Source organism: Hemiscyllium ocellatum, chromosome 10, assembly GCF_020745735.1.
Source record: "Hemiscyllium ocellatum isolate sHemOce1 chromosome 10, sHemOce1.pat.X.cur, whole genome shotgun sequence".
Taxonomy (NCBI): Eukaryota; Metazoa; Chordata; class Chondrichthyes; order Orectolobiformes; family Hemiscylliidae; genus Hemiscyllium; species Hemiscyllium ocellatum.
Window position 1 is genome coordinate 13799188 of NC_083410.1, and position 21790 is coordinate 13820977.

Consider the following 21790-nt stretch of genomic DNA (forward strand, 5'->3'; position numbering starts at 1 on the left):
AGGGGAAGAAGGGAAAGACTACAACACCTTTTTGATCATGACAAAAAGAGTGATCATGTTCTAGCCAAAACTCAAATCCTGTTTACACTGGAAAGTAGAAATACAGCTGGTATACATTCAAGTCAAAGCCACTAATCACAAGTGCACAACACAGTCCATTTAAACAGGAAAACCTCCTTATATAAAGAAATAAAACATTAGGTCAACACAAGTTCAGAGGTCAAAAATTCCCAGTGTAAACAGAAAACAACTCTAGCAAACAGCCTATCCCTTCATCAAATATTACTTTATTTCAAAATACAAAAAAAACTCCACATGTTATTATTTTGAATGGCCTTCACTAAGGCCAATATTACCCTCCAAATGAAGACATTACAACTTCCTACACTTCTTCCTTCCAGCTTTGGTACTATTCAACTTTACATTTTAATTTCTAATTTCTGAGACATTTGGATTATACAAAGCCAATAAAATGACCTCCACTGGGAAATGAATGCAGAGCGGAAAAAAAGTCACATGAGGGATTTCTAAATTATATTCTTGTTTCATGCTTTGTAGAATTTCTAGTTTGGGATATCAAAAACACAATAGAGCTCATTTGAACACGGGGTGCTCATGCAGAATGGACTGTTTTAGATTCAGTCGGCAAATATACATCTCTCCTGATTTCATTCAATTCAATTGATGAAACAAAAAATGAGGAGAGATGTATAATGCATATCATCCAAAGACAAGGTTACCTAGAATATTGCCAAAGTTAGCTTTAAGAAGGGTTGCAAAATTTTGGTTCATTGCAAGTTTTCACTTTAGCTACATGGAATGCAGGCGGAGATGGGTTAAGTGAGTGGGAAAGAAACAGTAGCTAAACATCCCAGTTTAAACATAATCCACATTAGATGTAAGTTTGCTCGCTGAGCTGGCAGGGTCATTTTCAGACATTTCATCATCATACTAGATAATATTATCAGTGAGCCTCGGATGAAGCACAGCTGGTATGTGTTTAGGTTTCCTTGGGTTGGTGATGTCATTTCCTGTGGTGATGTCATTTCTTGTTATTTTTCTCAGGGGGTGGTAATTGGGATCCAAGTCAATGTGTTTGTTGATAGAGTTCCAGTTGGAGTGCCATGTTTCTAGGAATTCTCGCATGTGCCTCTGTTTGGCTTGTCCTAGGCTGGATGTACTGTCTCAGTCGAAGTGGTGTCCTTCCTCATCTGTATTTAAGGATACTAGTGAGAGTGGGTGCTGTCTTTTTGTGGTTCGTTGATGCTAAAGGTATCACAGAATTGTTACTGTGCAGAAGGAGGCCATTCAGCCCACTATGTCTGTGTCAGCTCTTTGAGCATTTTGACTTAGTGCCAATCTTGTGCCTTTTCTCAGTAACCCTGCAGATTGTTTCCATTTAATTCAACACTAGGCTAGGCAAGTATTTATAACAAGTTTATTCTGGAGTATTCAGTTGAACGAGGAATAGTTGAGTGAACAGAATGTTAGGGTGGGGCAGACAACTTGATTCTCAATACCAAAGGCACTGATAACATAGAACATGGCAGAACATCAAAAAATTATAATCAATTTCATTTATTTAGAAAAAATATTTATAAAACACTTCTCTTCAGTAACAAAAAAACAATACAAACAACTCCAATAATTTTTGCACCTGTTTCTATAAATACGATTATGTACAAAATATAGACATAGAACCGAAGTGCCTTTTTACATATTTACCAAATTTTTAAATTATGTGTAATGAACTTCAAGAACCACCGACTGCACAAATACGTTTCAAAAATATTTCAATGCTTGAAACAATACTATTTTTTGTTTTCCTTCTCCACTCCTGATCAATTAGAAAACATTTGCTGTCCAAAAAAGGCATCAGAGGCAATTTTTGCATCTTCAGTACAAGAATATTGTCTTTTCCTGCTGGTGAGTTTACATCCAGGGCAGGGCAGGCTTTCTAGTCAGGGCTTTAAGTTCATGTGGAGAAGACAGGAAGCAACTGTTTGTCGGTAGTGCAATAGACCTTTCTTCTTCCAGAAAGCCAACAAAAGACAGTGCAACAGGCATCCGTGAATTCCAGGTCCTGGCTTACTGTCTTGTCCGTCGAGTCTTCTTGCCAATTTCAGCAGAGAACCAGTTCATTCTGAGCAGCAGTTTACTGAAGCAAATCTCTTCTTGGCAAGGCAATTATCTTTGCATTGTGGCACTTCCTATTCACACCTGAGGAGAAACCAAGCAGAACTACCATCAGTCTACATCGTGAAAAGGGAGTTTTCTACACTCCTGCAACTGTTGACAAATATTAGACATCCTCACTCATGAAAAAAGGTGAAAAGGGAGAGGGAAATGAAACAAAGTACAAACCTCAGTTGCTATTATACATTCATCCTTCTCTTCAGATATGACATACACTGACTGGTACTTGGTATCTTTTGAGGCAGAGTATGTAGACTCTGGCCGCTTTCTTTCTGAGGGTTCACTATTGGATTGAAATAAAAACAAGAGTTAGGTTGGTAGACAGTTGACTGGGAAACCCAGATAACAGCAGCATTTCATATTTACAAAGCCAAACAAATAGGAGGCTGATTTACTTAATTACCCATTATGCTGTGTTGCACTTATTTGCTCTGCTTCCGGGGTACTAGCATCTCCCCGTTCGTTTTCGGCTTTAATTAAGTCTTCATTCTTTAATTCGTGCACCAGATTATAATCCACTGAAGGGTATTTGACCCTGTAGCCATTTCTTTCAGTAGAGCTGTCACATTGCAAGTCTACTTTCTTGTTGGTGTTTTTGATTTGAGTGGCTGCAATGATGCTGATAGAGATGTCTTTCTCGCGGTGGCAGTCTGTGAGATTGTTCATTGTCTCCATCTCACTCTTGGAGATGTCAGGCTGCTGCTGCTGGCCCTTCTGCAGCTTTACTCGCACACAGACAATGACTGCCGCACACCCCAGGAGCAGCATCAGAACCAAGATAACCCCAGCGCATACAGCTACCCACGGAAACTGCCCCTTGTTCTCAGCTTCTGTGTATTTATCCTTAACATCGATGATAACGGTTTGACCCTGAGGCTGCTCTGGCAGCAAGAACTGGCAGTTAAGTCCACCATATCCACGGGAGCACTGGCAGACATAGTGGCTGTTTCTCTCATGGCACGTTGCACCGTTGTGGCAAGGATTATTTGCACATATACTGATGAGGATGCTGCAATTCTTTCCACTAAATCCAGATGGGCAAATGCAGGTGTAGTCATTAACTCCATCCTGACACGTCCCACCATTAAGGCAGGGCATACTTGCACAGTTGTCTGCATCAATGTCACAGTTTCTCCCTGTGAATCCAGCGCGACATTGGCATATGTAGGAATTCCCAATGTCCACGCACTGGGCACCTGAGCAAGAACAGAGGAAAATAAAAAGTTAAGAAAAGATGAACTTCAGGTCTATAATAGTGCTTTTTACAACAACAAAACCTTGCACTTATAATACTCCTTTAATGCAGTACAATGTCTACAGGCATTTCATGGGAATGTAACCAAGGCAAAGTTTGTCACAGAACCAGAGACATATTAAAGCAATTGACCAAAAGACTTGATGAAAGAGGAAGGTGTTAAGGAGCAAGAGGTAGGCAGGTTTAGGAAGAGAATCCAGAGCTTAGGAGCTAGACAGCTGAAGTTAAGACTGCCATTGGACTAGCATTTAAACCAGAGTCTAAAATTGGAGGATTACAGAGGTTTCTGGGCAGGAAAAGATGATAAAGATGGCCAAAGGGTGAGGACTAAGGCCATGAAAGGAGTTGGTCATAATCCTAATGTTCATCCGCATGTTGATATTACTGCTCACCATTGGTGCATGGGTCTGAACTGCAGTGATCAATTTTCTTCTCACAGTTGAATCCGGAGTAGCTAGCAGAGCAATGGCAGCTATAGCCCCCAGTCGGTTTGTCTGTGCATCTTCCTCCATTGAAGCAGGGCCCATCTGCACACGTCATGGCACTCAGCTCACAGTTCCGACCAAGGAAGCCTGGTGCACAGGTACAAGTGTAGTGGTTCTCCAGATCCTAAGGAAAGATTGCAATCCTTCAGTTAGCTTTCTGGGCATGCCAAGTGTACATTAGGAATAATTCTGTTTTATTTTTGACTGTTATCTTTAACAGGTCAGTCCCACTTACCGTGCAGGTTCCATCGTTCTTACAGGGATTGGCATCACACTCGTTGATCTCGATTTCACAGTTGGAGCCTGTGTAGCCAGCACGACAACTACAGGTATAACTCCCTTGACCAGTATTGGTACATGTAGCACCATTCTTGCATGGCTTGTGGTGAGTGCAGTAGTTCAAGTCTAGGATAAGATGAGAAAAACAATATATAGGCTCGGGAGGAAAAAAATCAGCCAATTGCAAGAACAGTAGAATGAAGACAAAACTATTAAACAAAATAAATGTCCTTCATTAAAGGAAGGAGGAAGGACAAAGCAACTTACCCTGGTTGCAAAAGAGACCACCCCATCCTTCCTGGCAGTTACACTGCCAAGGCTGCTGACATGTCCCATGAAGACAGCCTGGATAATGAATACATTCATCACAGTAACGTCCTCTCCATCCCACCCTGCACCTGCAAATCAAAGAGGACAGAAAGTACTTAATACCTTCCATTGACTTGTCTGCCAAGCCATTTAGAACGCTAAAAGGAAATGAAACACATCCAAAAGTCCTCCCAAGGGTCAGAACCAGCCCCTTTCCCTGCGTTTCTACCACCTCCACATCGTGCCTATACATCATAATGAGGAGAATGGGGCACACAAAGGACTTGGGCATGAAATGCCATGCACCACTTCGAAAACCTAAATTAGAGATTTCACACTTTAGTCGACCAGCCTTCAACAAAAAGGCCCAATAGAGATGTCTGGGCCTGTTCAAAGGTTTGATGTGAGAAGGTCATCCAACTCTCCTTTGTGACTTCATTAAAGAATATCAATTCCCAGAGCAACTCAGATGAAAGGAAACTGTTGATTTTGATTCTTGGAAGGGAGGTGTAATAGGGAGGCTCACTTTCAACCAAAGACGCTTGTAAAAATGAGACAAGGTAAGCGAGTGTCCGCTGGGAAATAGGGATGGCAAGAATCTCTTGTGTTCCCTGAACCCAAAGTTTACTTATATCACAGGAAAAGTTTCCTCAGACAATGAAATGGATGCCAATAGAGGGCGCTCCTACTTGCTGTGGAGCAAGAGAGGGAGAACTGCCTTAATTGTTCTACCTCCTCATTTAACTTCGTAATTATAGTAAATTTACTTCCCAGTCGGGCACTGTAAACTCAAGTTAACAGCCGTGTTTTCCTTTTGCTACATGATCCCTAAAGACTTTAAGTTTCCCAGGCTTCCACGATGTACTAACAGCTAGCAGGAGGTGGGTCGCTTTGAACTCTTGAAGATACCTTCCATTCCCACGCACCTTCTGATCCAGATCATTTACCGACTCTTTTATGTACTGTTTCACCACCAGAGGGGCGGGGGGGAAGAAAGTTCTCATTACTTACTTGCATTCCCCAGGTCTGTCGCAGTATCCGTGTTGCTCGTCACAGCCAGGGAGGCAGATAGCTGGGAAGGAGAAAAAACAGAGTTCAATTAATTTACTAAACACCAGATCAACTCAGTCAAAATCTTAAACCAAGGCTGTGCTTCCAATTAAACCTGTTGGACTATAACCTGGTGTTGTGTGATTTTTAACTGTGTACACCCCAGTCCAACACTGGCATCTCCAAATCATTATTAGAAGTGAGGAGAGGTCAATTTTACAACTGTAGGATTGATTTTCTTGAGGAGAGAGAGAGATGTGTGCCTGGCGACTGTTAAAAATCACTAAGGGTTTTTGCTAAATTAAAAAAAAGGGGATACACAAAGCTTTTGTTTTTTTTTGCTTCCCCGCCTTCTTTCTTTTTCCCTCTTTTCGGTGTTGGTCAAAAGTCCCTTCTTTTTCCCCCGACTCCACCCCTTCCCATCCAGCTCTGTGTGTGTGTGTGTGTGTATAGATAAGAGTAGACAGCTGGTTTGTAGGCTGACTGAAGCAGGACAGCTGCTCCATTGTATTGGTGTTTCTCCGCTTCAGAACGCAGCTGCCCCGTGGACCTAGTCGCTCTCAACAATATCCAACACCGTCAGACAGCCTCCCGGCCGCACACGTCCAACCACACGGGTCCAAAGAGAGAGTGAAGGCTTTGGGAATTCATTTGGGGGGTGGGGGAGGAGAGATGGAAGGAGAGAGGAGGGAAGGATAGGTGAGAGGAGAGAGGAAGGGGGCGGGGTGAGAGGAGGAAGGGATAGAGGGAGAGAGGACGAAGGGATGGAGGGAGAAAGGAAAGAGAGGAGGAAGGGATGGAAGGAATAGAGGAGGAAGGGATGGAGGAAGGAGAGAACAAAGGGATGGAGAGATAGTGGAGGAAGGGGTGGAGGGAGGGGGATGAAGGGAGAGAGGGAGCAGAGGGAGATGGGGAAGGGGAGAAGGGCGAGAGTGAGAGACAGAGTGGAGGGGGTGGAGAGAGAGCAGGAAGGATGCAGAGTGAGGGGGATGGTGGGAGGAGGGGGATGGAGTGAGAGAGGAGGGGAATAGAATGAGAGAGGGAGGGGGATGGAGAGAGAGAGGACGGGAATGGAGAAAGAGAGGGGGTTGGAGAGAGAGGGGAGATGGGGAGAGAGGAGGGGAATTGAATGAGAGGGGGGGGGATGGAGAAAGGGAGAGAAGAGGGGTGTGGAGAGAATGAAGGGGGATGGAGAGAGGGGTGATGGAGAGGGGGATAGAGAGAGGAGGGAGGATGGAGAGAGTTAGGAGGGGGATGGAGAGCGAGAGAGAGAATGAGAGAGGGGCAGAGTGAGATAGGAGGGGGGATGGAGAGAGAGTGAGAGAGGGGGGAGAGAGGAGGGGGATAGAAGGAGAAAGGGGAGGGATGGAGAGAGAGGAGGGGATGAAGAGAAGAGAGAGGCAGAGGAGTGTGGATGGAGGGGGGATGGAGAGAGAGGGGGGAGGGGGGATGGAGAGAGGGGGGGATGGAGAGAGAGAGGAGGGGGATGGAGACAGAGAGGAGGGGGGATGGAGTGAGAGAGGAGGGGGATGAAGAGAGAGAGAGACAGATGGAGAGAGGAGAGGAAGTGGGATGGAGAAAGAGAGGAGAGGGTGATGGAGAGAGCAGGAGGAAGGGGAATGGAGAGGGGGGTTGAGAAACAGGTGGGGTTAGAGAGAGGGAGAGGAGGGGGGATGGACAGAGAGTGAGAGAGGATGGGGATGGAGAAGGAGAGTGGAAGAGGGGTGGAGAAAGCGATGCAGAGAGAGAGGAGGGGGGACGGAGAGAAGGTGCAGATGGGGAGGGAGTGAGAGAGGAGGGGGATGGAGAAGAGGAGAGGGATGGAGAGAGCGAAGGCGGGGATGTAAAGAGGGAGAGGGGAGAAGAGGGTAGAGAGTGTGTTGGAGAGTGTGGGGAGGGGGTGGAGAGAATGGGGGAAGGGGGAATGGAGAAAGAGTGGAGTAGGAGGATGGAGAGAGTGAGAGGGCAGGGATGGAGAGAGTGAGAGGGCAGGGATGGAGAGAGTGAGAGGGCAGGGATGGAGAGAGTGAGAGGGCAGGGATGGAGAGAGAGGAGGGTGGATGGGGTGTGGAGGGGGGGTTGATGGGGAAGGAGAGAAGAGGGACATGGAGAGTGGAGAGGAGGGGTTATGGAGAAAGGGAGGGGAGGGAATGGAGAGAGAGGGGAAGGGGGATGGAATGAGGGAGGGGGATGGAGAAAGAGGAGAGGGGATGGAGAGAGAGAGAAGGGGAATGGAAAGAGGGAGAGAGGGTGAGGAGGGATGATGGAGAGAGGGAGAGGAGGGGCGAATGGAGAAAGAGAAAGGCGAGGGAATGGAGAGAGCGGAGAGGAGGGTGGATGGAGAGAGAGAGAAAAGGAGAGGGGTGGATGGAGGGAGGAGTGGGGTGGAGAGAGTGAGAGAGGGAAAGGAGGATGGAGAGAGAAAGGCCCGGAGGGGGAATGGATAGAGAGAGAAGGAGGGAGGAAGGATGGAAAGAGAGAAAGAGGGGGATGGAGAGAGAGAGAGGAGAGGAGGGGCGATGGAGAAATAGAGGAGAGGGAATGGAGAGAGAGAAAGGGGAGGAGGGAATGGAAAGAGGAAGAGAGGGAGAGGAGGGGTGATGGAGAGAGAGGGGGAGTGGGATGGAGAGAGTGAGAGAGGGAAGGTGGGATGGACAGAGAAAGGCGCAGAGGAGTGATGGATAGAGAGAGAGAATGAGGGAGGAGGGCTGGAGCGAGAGAGGGAGGAGGGAGATAGAGAGAGAGGGAGAGGGAAGGAAGGACAGAGGGCACGGAGGGGGCATGTAGAGAGAGAGGAGATGGGAGAGAGAGAGGAGAGAACGGGGTTGAAGAGAGAGGGAGAGAGGATGGGAATGGAAAGGGAGAGTGGAGGGGGGATGAAGAAAGAGTGAAGTGGGGATGCAGAGAGAGAGGAGGGAAGATGGAGAGAGGAGGGGGATTGGAGAGAAAGTGCAGGGGGGAGAGAGTGAGAGAGGAGGGGGATGGGGAGAGAGTGAGAGAGAGGAGGAATGGAGAGGGGGGGTTCAGAGAGAGCGAGAAGAGGGGGGATGTAGAGGGAGAGGGGGAGGGAGGTGGAGAGAGAGAGGGGGAGTGGGAATGGAGAGTGGGGAGAGGTGTTGGAGAGAGTGTGGGGGATGGAGAGAGAGAGAGAGAGAGGAGAATGGAGAGGGAGGGGTGAATAGGAAGAGAGGGGGGTGGGTGTAGAGAGAGAGGGAGAGAGGAAGGTGGAGAGAGTGGAGAGGGGAGATGAAGGGGGTGGAGAGGGGGGAGGGGCAATGGAGGGGGGAGGTTGGATGGACAGAGGGTGAAGGGTGGATGGAGAGGGGGAGGGGGATAGAGAGAGAAGGGGGAGGATGATGGAGAGAGAGGCAGCAGAGGAGCATGGAGAGGGAGGATGGGGGGTGGAGAGAGAGGGTAGAGGGGAGAGGGGAAGGAGAGAGAGAGAGAGGACGAGGGTTGATGGAGAAAGACAGGTAGAGGGGAGGGGGGATGGAGGTGGGGGGAGGGGATAGAGAGAGAGTGGGGAGGGGGTTGGGGAGAGGGGAGGGGAGAGGGATAGATAGGGGGAGGGGGGATGGAGAGAGATAAGCGGGGATGGAGAGAAAGGGTAGAGTGGGAATGGAGAGAGAGGGGGACAGAGGAGGGGGATGGAGAGAGAGGGAGAGAGGAGGGGGTTGGAGAGAGAGGGAGGGATGGATGCAGAGAAAGAGGGGAGGGGTTGGAGAGAGGGAGAGGACAGGGAATTGAGAAAAAGTAGAGAGGGTATGGAGAAAGAGAGAGAAAGGAGGGGGCGGTGGAGAGAGTGTGGGGTGGGGGATGGTGAGAGTGTGGGAGGGGGGATGTAAAGAGAGTTGGAAGGGGGATAGAGAAAGAAGGGGAAGGGGATAGAGAGAGAGAGAGAGTGCAGATGGAGCGAGTCAGAGAGAGAGAAAGGAGGGGGCATGGAGAGAGGGAGAGAGAGAGACACAGGAGGGGGGAATGGATAGAGAGAGGAGGGAAGATGGAGGGAGAGAGGAGAGGGCATGGAGAGAAAGAGAGGAGGGGGTGGAGAGAGAGGGGAGAGGAGGGGGAATGAGGACACAGAGAGAGTAGGGGGTGGAGACAGAGAGAGAGAGTGGGGGGATGGAGAGAGAAAGAGAGAGAGAGAGAGGAGAGGGGATGGAGAGAGAGAGGGGAGGGAGAATGGGGACAGAGAGAGAAAGAGGAAGAGGGATGGAGGCAGAGAGAGACAAAGGGGATGGAGAGTGAGAGAGAGGAGGTTGGGATGGAGAGAAGGAGGGGGGATGGAGACAGAGGGGATGGAGAGAGAGAGGAGGAGGTTGGACAGAGTGGGGAGGGGGGATGGAGAGAGAGGGAGAGAGAGAGAGACGGGAGGTGGGATGGAAAGAGAGAGAAAGAGGAGGGGTGGATTGAGAGAGAGAGATAGTGGGGAGCAGACGATGGAGAGAGAGAGAGTGTGGGGAGCAGGGATGGAAAGAGAACGGGAGGGGGGATGGAAAATGGGCGAGGAGGTATAGAGAGGGAGAGAGTGTGGGGAGTGGGATGGAGAGAGATAGAAGGGAGGAGGATGGAGAGAGAGGGCGAGGGGGGTTGGAGAGAAAGGGGAAGAGACGATGGAGAGAGAAGGGTAAGGGAAGATGGAGAGAGGAGGGCAGTGGAAAGATGGGAAGGGGATGGAGAGAGGGAGGGAGGAGGGAATGGAGAGAGAGAGAGAAAGTAGGGGAGATGGAGAGAGAGGGGGGAGATGGAGAGAGACAGAGAGGAGAAGAGCATGGAGAGAGGGGGAGAAAGAGAGATAGATGGGGGATGGAGGGACGAACAGAAAGGGGAACCGAGATGGAGAAATAGGTGGAGTAAGGGGTATGAAGGGAGGTGGAGAGAGCGAGAGGTGGCGGTGAAGGAGGGGGAGGGAGACAGAGGAGATGAGATGAAGGGAAAGTCAGTGAGAGAGGAGAGGGGTTGAAAGGAGAGGATGGAGGTTGAAGGGAGCATGAGAGGAGGGGGTGTTGAAAGGAGAGAGTGGGGGGGGTTGAAGGGAGAGAGAGTGAGAGAGGAGGGGGGTTGAAGGGGGACAGTGAGAGAGCAGTGGGGTTGAAGGGAGAGAGAGTGAGGGGGGGTTGAAGGGAGACAGTGAGAGAGGAGGGGGTTGAAGGGAGACAGTGAGAGAGGATGGGGGTTGAAGGGAGAGAGTGAGAGAGGAGGGGGGTTGAAGGGAGAGAGAGTGAGGGGGGGTTGAAGGGAGACAGTGAGAGAGGAGGGGGTTGAAGGGAGACAGTGAGAGAGGAGGGGGTTGAAGGGAGACAGTGAGAGAGGAGGGGGTTGAAGGGAGACAGTGAGAGAGGAGGGGGTTGAAGGGAGACAGTGAGAGAGGAGGGGGTTGAAGGGAGACAGTGAGAGAGGAGGGGGGTTGAAGGGAGAGAGTATGAGAGGAGGGAGGATGAAGGGAGAAGGGGAAAGGTGATGAAGGGAGGGAAAGGGGGGATGAAGGGGATGGGGCATGAAGGGAGGGAGAGGGTGATGATGGAAGAGAGGTGGCAGGGGGGTTAAGAGAGGTGGGGTGTGAGGGGAATACAGATACAGGGGAGGGGAAATGAATGGAGAGACGGGGAGGGGGCGGGAATACATGGAGAGATGGGGAAGAAGGATGATGGGGGATGGGGGAGTTGGAATGGAGAATTGGGAGTGGGAGGATGGAGAGACAAGGTATAGGGGTTGGATAGACAGAGGTGAGTGGATGAAGGGAGAGAGAGGAGGGGGGATGAAGGGGAGAGAGAGAGAGAAGGGGATGAAGAGAGAGGGTGAGGGGGCTGAGGAGGGGGATAAAAGAAGAAAGAGAGAGGACAAGGAATGAAGGGGAGGGGGGGATGCAAGGAGGAGAGAGTGAGAGGAGGGGGGATGAAGTGGGAGAGAGGAGGTTGTGAAGGGGAGGAGGGGGCATGAAGGGATAGGGAGAGAGAGGAGGGATGTGAAGGGAGAAAGAGAGAGGAAGGGGAATGAAGAAATAGAGAGGAGGGGGAATGGAGAGAGAGGGGAGATAAAGGGAGTGTGAGAGGAGGGGACATGAATGGAAGAAAGAGAGACAGGGTGGGATGAAAGAGAGTAAGAGAGGAGGGGAGCAAAGGGAAAAAGAGGATTGGGGTGAAGGTAGAGAGAGAAAGAGGGGGGATGAAGAGACAGAGGAGGGGGTGAAGGGAGAGAGAGGAGGGGAGAAAGGAGAGAGGAGGCAGGTGAAGGGAAAGAGGGAGAGAGGTGTGAGCTGAAGCGAGAGAGGGGATGAAGGGAGAGAGAGGAGAGGGCTAAAGGGAGAGAGAGAGAGGAGGGGGTTTGAAGGGAGAGAGAGAGGGTGGATGTGAAGGGAGAGAGAGGAGGTGGGTGAAGGAAAAGAGGAGGGAATGAAGGGGAAAAAAGAGAAGGAGGGTGAAGGAAGAGGGTCAGGAGGCTTCGGGGGAGATAAAAGGGGGGAGGCAAAGGGGGGAGGCAAAGGGAGAGGGGAGAGAGAGGAATGAATGGAAGAAAGGGGGGATGAAAGAGTAAGAGAGGAAGTGGAGGTGAAGGGAGAGAGAAAGGGGAGGGGCGATGAAGGGTGAGAGAGAGAGGGAGAGAGGAGGTGAGATGATGGAAAGAGAGGGGTGGGGGAATGAAGAGAGAGGGGGAAGGGGGACGAAGGGAGAGAAGAGGGTGGATGAAGAGAGACAGAGAGAGAAGGGGGGGTGACAGCAGAGAGAGAGAGGATGGGAGATAAAGGGAGAAAGAGGGGAGGGGGATGAAGGGAGAGAGAGGAGGGGAATGAAGGGGGGGGATAAAGGGAGAAGGGGGTGAAAGGAGTGAGAAGAGGGTGGATGAAGGGGGAGAAAGAGGAGAAGGTTAAAACGGTAGAGAGAGGAGGGGAATGAAGGGAGAGAGAGGAGGGATGAAGGCAAAGTGCAAGAGAGGGGAACAGCGATGAAGGGAGTGAGAGAGGAAGGTGTGAAGGAAGGTGTGAAGGAAGAGGGTGAGGGGACTTGAAGGGACAGACAGAGGGTGGGTGGATGAAGGGAGAGAGAGAGAAGGGGAGATAAAGGGAGAGAGAGAGAGACAGGGGAGTGGGATGAAGGGAGAGTGGAGGGGGATCAAGGGAGAGAGAAAGGAAAGGGAGATGAAGGGAGAGAGAGAGAGGAGCAGGGATGAAGGGTAAGAGAGAGAGGAGGAGGCATGGGGGTGCTGAAGGGAAAGAAAGACAGAGGAGGGGGAATGAAGAGAGGGAGAGAGAGGGGCATTGAAGGGAGGGAGGGAGGGTGGGGAGAGAGAGAGAGCGAGAGAGATGAGGAGGGATGAAGGGAGGGAGAGAGGAGGGGAATGAATGGAAGAAAGAGAGAGGGGATGAAGGAGAGAGGAAAGAGAGTTAGAGAGGAAGTGGGGGTGAAGGGAGGGAGGGTCAGAGGAAGGGTGATGAAGGCAAAGAGAAAGGAGGGGAGATGAAGGGTGAGAGAGAGAGAGGAATGGGGTTATGGAGAAAGAGGAGAGGGAGTGGTGAGAGAGGGGAAGAAGGGAGAGAGAGGAGGGGGTGAAGGGAGAGAGAGAGGGAGGGAGATGAAGGGTGAGAGAGAGATGGGGATGAAGATAGAGAGAGAGGAAGGGGTGATGAAGGTAGAGAGAGAGAAGGGTGGATGAAGGCAGGGCAGAGAGAGAGTGGAGGGAGATGACTGGAGAGAGAAAGGAGGGGAGATGAAGGGCTAGAGAGAGGAGGGTGGATGAAGGAAAAGAGAGAGGGAAGGGGATGATGGGGGTGTTTGATGAAGAGAGAGGGAGGGGGATGAAGGGAGAAAGAGGGGGATTAAGGGAGAGAAAGGAGGGGAGATAAAGGGGAGAAAGAGGAGGGGTGTGAAGGTAGAGAGAGGGGGATACAGGGGGTGAGCAAGGCGGGAGGGATGAAGGGAGAGAGAAAGCATGGAAGATGAGAGAGTGGAGGGTGGTGGAAGGGAGGGGTGGGGGAGAAGGGAGGGAGAGAGAGGAGGGGTGGAGGAAGGGAGGGAGAGAGAGGAGGGGTGGAGGAAGGGAGGGACAGAGATGAGGGGTGGAGGAAGGGAGAGAGGGGTCTAGAGGAGGGCAAGAGAGTGGGTAGGGATGGAGATGGGGGATGATGGGACTGGGATGATGGGAGAGAGGAGGGGGATGTAGGGTGAGGGAGAGCGAGAGAGGGCAATGGAGGAGTGCTTTTTAACCCCATTGCACTATGCTATGGTCAGAGAGACACTGTCCACAAATAGGCTCAGATTTTTTTGTTAACATCATGAATGGTTTCAAAAGCGCTGGGGCGTTATACCAGACAATTGTCTACTAACATTCAACTCTTTTTATTTTGAAATAAATGTTTAAAAGAGAAGCAGCTTCCTGTATTGCGTTACTCATTAAAAAGCGCAGTGAGTGAGAGACCTGGGGAAGGACAGACTTACACTCAGTGCAATAGGCTCCCTTCCAGCCGGGGTTACACAGCTTCTCCCCCCTCTCGCCGCAGCTGAAGTGGCCGAACGCGTCGTCCCTCGGCCGGCAGAAGACGGAGCAGCCCTCCCCGTAGTAATGCTCGTCGCAGACGAAGCGGTAAGAGTATTTGAGCTCAGTGTGGCTGCTGGTGTGCACATCCTGGGACCACTCATCACCCACCGTGAGGTGCCGCTGAGTCGCCAAGCGGCTGATGAGGCGATCGGGGTTATCTAGAAGTCAGGAGAGAGAGAGAGGGAGAGAGGGATACAGTCACACACTTGGAGAAACCTTTCAGGAAGCTTTAACTCAGTGGGGAGGCTGGTGATTGAGAGTGAAGTTACCTGTACTCAGATCATCAGTGGGCTCAGCGTACAAAGCCTCGATGATTAAGGAGAACGTTCCCTGTTAAAAAAAACAACAAAAAGACTGAATTAATTTGGAGCCAGTGTTTTAAAAAGCGTTTCAGATCATCTTGAATCTCTCTCTCGCACACGCACACACGCTCTCTATCGTCTCCATGTTGCAAAGAGGGGACCTTTATTAAGCCCAGTGTATCTATAATCTCAGTGTAGGATATTGGCAGAGACTACAGTTGTCATCGAGCTCCACGCTTAATTTCATCGCTTTCATAAATCACATTATAAAATGAAGCTATTTGGAATCTCACGCTGGGCTGAAAATTGCCCGTTAGGCTGCTGTGAAGTTTCCCACATCGTTAAGTTATATGCCCGTGAGTGGGGGCGTCTGTGACTGCTTTTTTTCTCTCCACCCCCCCCCCCCCCACACACACTTCTGAAGGGTCCGAAGTTATCCCCTTCCTTCCCCAGCCCACTCCCCCCACCCCTGTCAGAGGGACACCGCTTACCGGCCAGGTGAAAGCGAAAGGGAACCGCATGGGGTTACTGAAGGCTTCGGCGTCCGGGATGGAGAAGGAGTTAGAGCCCAGCACCGGGGTCAGAGCGCTCCCGTAAGTACACGGCGGCTCGGGAGAGATTTTCGCCTGGTAATGCTTGAGGCAGACGCGGAAGAAGGTTTTGCACTCGCACGGGAGGCCGTAGTTGGAGGCCGAGGAGCCTTTGCAACAGTTCACATTCCCAGTCAGCCCTTGGCGATTATTGAATTCCTGCAACTTTAGCTCGAAGACGCCAGAGGGGGAAGCCTGCTTTAATACAAACAAACACATACACATTTTACATCAGTGCAGAAAGAGAGGAAGCAAGTAAGACAGCGACAACTGCAGCCCGATTTCCAGGACGGAATCTTTGTTGGGATAAGGAGAGCAGAAAGGCATGTTCCTCTTACCTGGTGGAGTGCAGACAGCAGAGTGATGAACAGGCAAACACTGCGGTGGGCCATCTCCGGCCACTGGGTTAGTATGGAGCTGCTGGAGAGCCCGGACCGCTTCCAACTCCACTCAGAATGTTTCCCCTTCAGGTTTCTCAAGTCCTTTGGCTGCACTGAAGTCTACAGAGAACCGCCCTGGCCCTGGTGATTGACAGCTCTTCTCAATAAGGGTCAGTTGCTTGGAAGTGGTCGATACACACACTGGCGTGGTGACTGAGCGCCGACCTAACCTCTCTCTCTCTCTCTCCCCCTCTCTCTCGTGTGTGGGTTTTGTTTTCTTCTGAATCAGACGCTTGGGTGGGGAGGGGTGGGGGAGAGGTTTAATTCCAAACAGAACCTCGTAAAACGCGACGATCCCAGGATTTGTTTATAATATATATGTAAATACATATAATATCAGGGAGGCGTTGGAAATCCCTGCTCCGATAATTCCAGTGGCAAGTTTTTGGTTTTTTTTTGGAAACGGTTGGACGACTCCCTGTGATGCTCTCTCTCCACTGCTTGTAGGTTTGGAGAATTTCAGATGATGCTGTTGTCCTTTTTTTTGTCCTCTCCACTGTTGTTTTTAAATCTTGCTGTTTCACCTCTCTTCCCCGCGTCCCCTCCCCCCCCAACACTGACAAATGTACACACACAGATACACTGACACAGACAAATGTTCACACACACACACAGACTGATAAATGCACACACACACACACGCGCGCGCGCGCGGGTTCTCTAAATCACCTCCCGACTGGGAATCCACAGCAACTCAATTTCTGATCTGCCGAGCTCCGAGTCCGGCGTTTATATACAGCAGAGTTTTTGCATTTGTAATGACATGCATATTGTCTGGCCCACAGTGTGGCGAGCGGGTGACAAAAGAGGCGGGTCCCACCTTCCTCAATAGATCTCCAAATGATCAGTGAGGTGTAAAGAGGGGGGGCAATCCACCGGGTATACACACACAAACTTATTTAAATTCCAACGAACACACACACATATAAATAAAAACCCACATCATTTTTTTTAAAAATCATCACACATACTCCGGGAAGCGGGTATATCTATCCCGTCCTGACTTTTCCCGCGACTTATTTATATTTAACAGGAAAGGGGGTGTCAGTCTGGGGGGGCAACTTTTAAGTCAAGTTAGGATATTTTTTGAGGATTGTTTGTGCGCGCGATAAAGCTGGGTTTTTTTCCGAGGGGGGAGAGAGAGAGATAGAAAAAAGTTGGTGGGTGTGTGTCGTTCGCGTGGCTGTCATTACTGCAGTTGTTATTGTTCAGCTTAAGGCGGCTCATTGTACCCTGTCAGCTGTATGTTAATACTAGCAAGCACCTGCTCTCTACAATAGAGCAGTTCCCCTCGGCGCACGCAGCCTCGCCTCCCGCACAATATCCGCGGGCCAGGCTCTGCACTCAATCCAGCGAACAAACACACACACACACACAGACTGGCCAACTGACCAGCCGCCAGGTCATTTTATAAACATACATACATGTTCAAACAAAACCATCTCTCGCACACTCACACAGGATTGGATAAATAACTTTTTTTTAACAGCAAGCTGGCGTCCAACGTTAAAGGCCAAAGATTCCTTGATTAAAAAAACTGACTGTCTCCCCCCTCGCCACCGACGGTTACATCTTTGTTTTTGACAGCACTAAATAATTGTTAGGAGTTTACAGTCATCTCTCTCGGTGCTCCGCAATTCCAAGACCCCCTCCTCCACCCTGGGGATTATTTACCCCCCAGCTCCTCACTATATTCCGAATAATCTATAAACACCCGGTTGATGACCGTGGAAAATCTATGAAGTACGTGGGATTGTGAATTTGGTTGTTGTACATTTTTTCCCGCCGTATTAAAGACTCCTCTGTGCGCACTTCTCAACTTTTATTGAGGAGCGTTGACTTTGGGAGAGAGAGAGAGAGAGATTTATGATTGTGAGAATAAGACTGAAACTGGGGCTGCTTCTTGATAAAGTGGGTGCATTCTGAGAGGCTGAAACAAGTGTTTCAAGTGAGGTCTTTCCAAATAATGCCTTGCCAAGAACTTTTGTGTGTTTTTTGTTTAAAAATAGTTCAATGCACACACACACACACACACACACAGAGTAATGGCTTGCAAGTTAATGTGTTGCAAAAAGAAACTTTTAATGCATTGGATTTTTTTTTGCTTGTTGTAGTTCAAAATGTACAAATGTAAATAATTTCCACGCGGAAGGATTTAAATCTACCCCCAAAAAAAGTTATGCCTTTGGCAACCCCCCAGCATGCGTTTGTTAAATTGACGGGGCACAGCTTTTACGATTTCTGTGGCAAAGCGTAACTGAAAGGCAGACTAAAACATAGCAATTCTTCCTGATGCACTTATTCTATTCAGCCATAATTTATGCCACGCGATTCTGTTTTCATGAAATCAGGCAGAAAGTTCCCCTTTTCTATCTCTCTCTGTCTCCTCCTCCTCCTGCCCCTTGTAGCTGGCTTAAGCCTAACCAGAAGGAGGGGGGTAGGGGGGCTGGGTAGTACGGGGTGCTGCTACTGGTGCTGCTGGGGAATGAGACACAGAGAGACTGTTTAACTGCTGGAGGCTGCGCTACTCCTCACCGGTACCCTGGAGAACAAAGAGGGAACGTTTCTGGAGACTGGAGGTCCACCTATTCAAACGTTTTTTTTATATCCACGATCCCCCCCCCCCCCCCCCCACGTTTAATTTTCATTGATTATGAAGACAAGAGGAAGCCTTGGGGGATTCCATCTAAAGGGGTACGGACACGCCTCAAACGCGGTCAGTCACTAGTAGGCCATCTGTTCTGAACAAATGGCGTTATTCCGCGCACAGTGACATGTCCCTCTCTCGGATTTTCCTGACAATATGCGCTCGGGTTACACAAAGCAATTCTCTGGGAACCTGTAACGGTATGACCATGACATGTGGCTGAGACAGTCCCATGCTCAGGGATTCTCAGCATCACCATACCAACCCCCACCACCCCATGATGAGTTAGTGGATCGAACCTAAGGAAGGGGAAACTGGGTAGATTGGTTACAGCACATGTTATTTTTGTTTTATACAAGACCCTCAAACTGGTGTGATTTATCAAACCGGACCGAGCCAGTGCAGCACTCTATTGCTGGCAAACTTGTTCGTCGTTTATGTACCGGCTCGCCGGCGATTGCAAGATTTAAAATAAAAATCTCCAGGCAGCAGGTGCAGACAGTGTCTGTTACCCTGAAATCCACCTAAACATATTCCAGTTTGTTTGTGTCTGAAGGGGGTGCGTTGAAATGAAAGCGGATGGAATAGGCTCCAAAAGTTCACGGGCAGGTCCTGTTAATATATCATGGGTTCTGGGAAAGAGTTCTGAGACAGGACCCCAATCCTTTCAGCTGCTGTTTGGAGTAGACTTTACAGAGGGGTTGGGGGTAATTGTACTGGGGAGCTTTGTGCGAGATCGAATCCAGGTTGTAAAAATGTTCTGATGTTTCCACGTGGCGATCGAAGCGGCACTATCAGTGGTTTAATGAGACTATATGATACAGTAATCGATAATCGTGAACAAGTCAAAGTTTTAACCGTGACACTGAAATCTAATGTCAGGTTAAAACGATCACGACAATCTGAGCTTTGCATGGTCCAGCCCTACTTCAGACATCTCTCACTGAATAAAGAACGTCTCGGAATGTTGGCGACCTTGTGAACGGGCCGAATGGTCTGAGGCTGTTGCTGGGACTTTAGTTTGGTGGCGCAGTGGCATACCCAAACCTCTGAGCCAGGAGATCTGGGTTCAAGTCCCACCTGCTCCGAGGTATGTCCGAACCACGTAGGTTAAAAATACTCAAAATAAAACCCTTGCCCTGTTAGGAGTTCTCCCTCGCCCAGAGCAGGTTTGTAGGGCTCTGGTAATGCAGGAGTCCCAACTGCTCCAGAGATGTCCCCTAACAGGTTGAATCTATGTCAAACCCGTGCTGCTGCTGATTTTGAACAATAATGAGAGTTTATTGCAATGTGTGTGTCCGACAGGGTGGGAGGGAGACTGGTAAATCTGGAGAATTTTTTTAAACTTTGAATTTTAAAAGCTTTGAACTCTCTCTCTCTCTCCCTCTCTCTGGCCTGGATTTCCAATTTGATCGAAGTTTGTTGGATTGCAGCGCATTATGTGCCGGGCTTGTTGCAGAGGTATGTGTTGATTTGAATAAGAAAGTGCCAGTCGCGTGGCTCCGAGTTCAGAGCTCAGAGCAAAGCAGGCGAGAGATAAAGGCGCTCTTATGTGTCCGCCTTTCAAACCCTGCAGCCCAGCGGAAAAAAAACCCCGACATTTTCATAACAAAACTGTGATGTTTACCTGTGGTCTTAGAACCGAGGGGGCACTCCTTTTGTCTCACCATCAGATTACTAGGGGCCAGCTGCTCTCTGCATGTCTTTATATCGCAGTCTGCCCAATCTCTCAGTCTCCCTGATCTTTCCACCTCTCCCCCCCCCCCCCGCCCCACTTCAACCTCTCTCCCTCCCCCCACAACACCTGGAAGGAGTGGAGGAGGGTGGGAGGTGAAGGAGAAGGTAGGGAGGTAGTTTAAACTCTTGCGCTGTATTCAGGGAGGGTGAAGTGGTCTGGAGGGAGGGAGATAATGTGGTGGATCTTCTAGTGGGACTGAGGCCAGTCGCGTGCCGATGTCTGCTCAGGGACATCTGCCGGCTCCGGGGCTAATTACCAACCTGATGGGAGAAAGAGCCTTTCGACTTGTGAGAGGGAGAGGATTACACATAACTCCAGGCTATGACTACCACAGTAGCCACTGCACAGATCCGAGCGGACAGCCGAAGGCTGCTGCATTGTTCACGTGTGTGTGTCTGTGTGTGTGTGTCTGTGTGTGTCTGTGTGTGTGTGTCTGTGTGTGTGGGTGTGTGTGTCTGTGTGTGTGGGTGTGTGTGTCTGCGTGTGTGTGTTGGGTGTGTGTGTGTGTGTGTGTGCCTGTGTGTGTCTGTGTGTGTGCCTGTGTGTGTCTGTGCGAGTGTGTGTGTGTCTGTGTGTGAGTTGACGTGCCTGTGTGTGGGTCTGTGTGCTTGTGGATGTGTGTGTCTGTGTGTGGGTGTGTGAGTGAGTGTGTGTGGGTGTATGTGACTGTGTGTCTGTGTGTGTAAGTGTATGTGACTGTGTGTGTATGTCTGTCTGTGTGTGTGTGTGTCTGTGTAAAGTAAAGGGAACAATGCCTCCGCGCAATGAAAAGACCCACTCCCCCGATCGCTAACTAGAACCCAACTTTCCGCAGTAAAACCGAACGGCACTGCCCCACACAAAGATCATAAAATCACTAGATTCTCAAGCAGTACAGGGGCTGCCAGTTCCCTATCGATCAACCTCCGGTGATATTTCGTCACATTTATTTCATATTTTTATCTTAATCGGATGGGAGGGGTATATTCTCCCTCACACACACACCACCCCGAGGAGTTTCCATGCGATAGCTTTTGATAAAATAATCCTAATCAACCCACACTTCTGGAGCAGGTAGGACCTAAACCGGGGCCCTTCTGGCTCAGAGTTAGGGACAGTACCTCCGCTATACAGGAACCCCACCCAGACAATCCAATCTTTAACATCATCGGCCGGTGTTACTGGAAATTGCACATGAATTAAACAATGGGAGGTTTCTCAGCGTAGAAAGTTGGCGTGTTTAACCCCAAAGCTGGCTAGCTTGAGTTTTGCAATTATAAGTTTGCAGGTATCGAAGCTAAACTGGTGCTTTTATGTTCTGTATTTTCCCCGCCCCCAAAACAACCGCAGTTGGCAACTTTGTCGGAAGGAGCCTGCAATTAAGTAAAATAGTTTTTGTACGCTCCCTCCTTCTTGGCCCAGCATTGGAACCATCCCACAGTAACACAACCGAAATATTGGCTATCACCAACACTACTTTCAAAATCAGCAGTGGATTCCGATAGTTACCAGAGTGTTTCTTTTTTCACCAATGATTGAACATTGCTGCGCAATATGATCTGATTTATGACACTGGCTATTGAGCAATGGGATCTGAATGGAACGAAGCAAGCTTACAGAGACTCCAAATCATTACAGAGACTCGCCCGCCTTCTATAAGCATCTGCCTCAAGATGAACAGATGTCGGCACCTGCGGTGACAGGCTGCATATGTTCCATCCCATTCACTACTCACTCATACATCATCACAATGGATAGGCTTTGTGTGTGCGACTTCACAATATATTAATCTCCCAGATAGCTACACTCCCCAGAGCTCTGCACTGTTTAATTTTATACCACCAATAACATCTGACTAATCCCTAAATCTCCTCTTAAAAGGTCCTTTACCCAACCTGTAAAGTTATTTAACTTCCACCTGTTGCCCTCTCAGTTAAACACAGAGCTAAAGTTCTGAGAGGTGATTCCGGTATCCGTCCTTTCCCATT

General features: G+C 49.6%; 1 protein-coding gene across 1 annotated transcript; it reads right to left on the minus strand.

Annotated features, from left to right (window-relative positions):
• Nucleotides 1-1562: 1562 nt before the first annotated feature.
• dld (deltaD) lies at nt 1563-16136 on the minus strand. The gene is made up of 11 exons (XM_060831274.1): nt 15337-16136; nt 14900-15196; nt 14376-14436; nt 14007-14264; nt 5536-5596; nt 4483-4613; nt 4172-4341; nt 3844-4060; nt 2600-3392; nt 2365-2479; nt 1563-2220 (listed from the first exon to the last, which is right to left on the minus strand). The coding sequence occupies exons 1-11, from the start codon at nt 15388-15390 to the stop codon at nt 2215-2217; spliced, it is 2163 nt and encodes a 720-aa protein (XP_060687257.1). The 5' UTR covers nt 15391-16136; the 3' UTR covers nt 1563-2214.
• Nucleotides 16137-21790: the final 5654 nt, after the last annotated feature.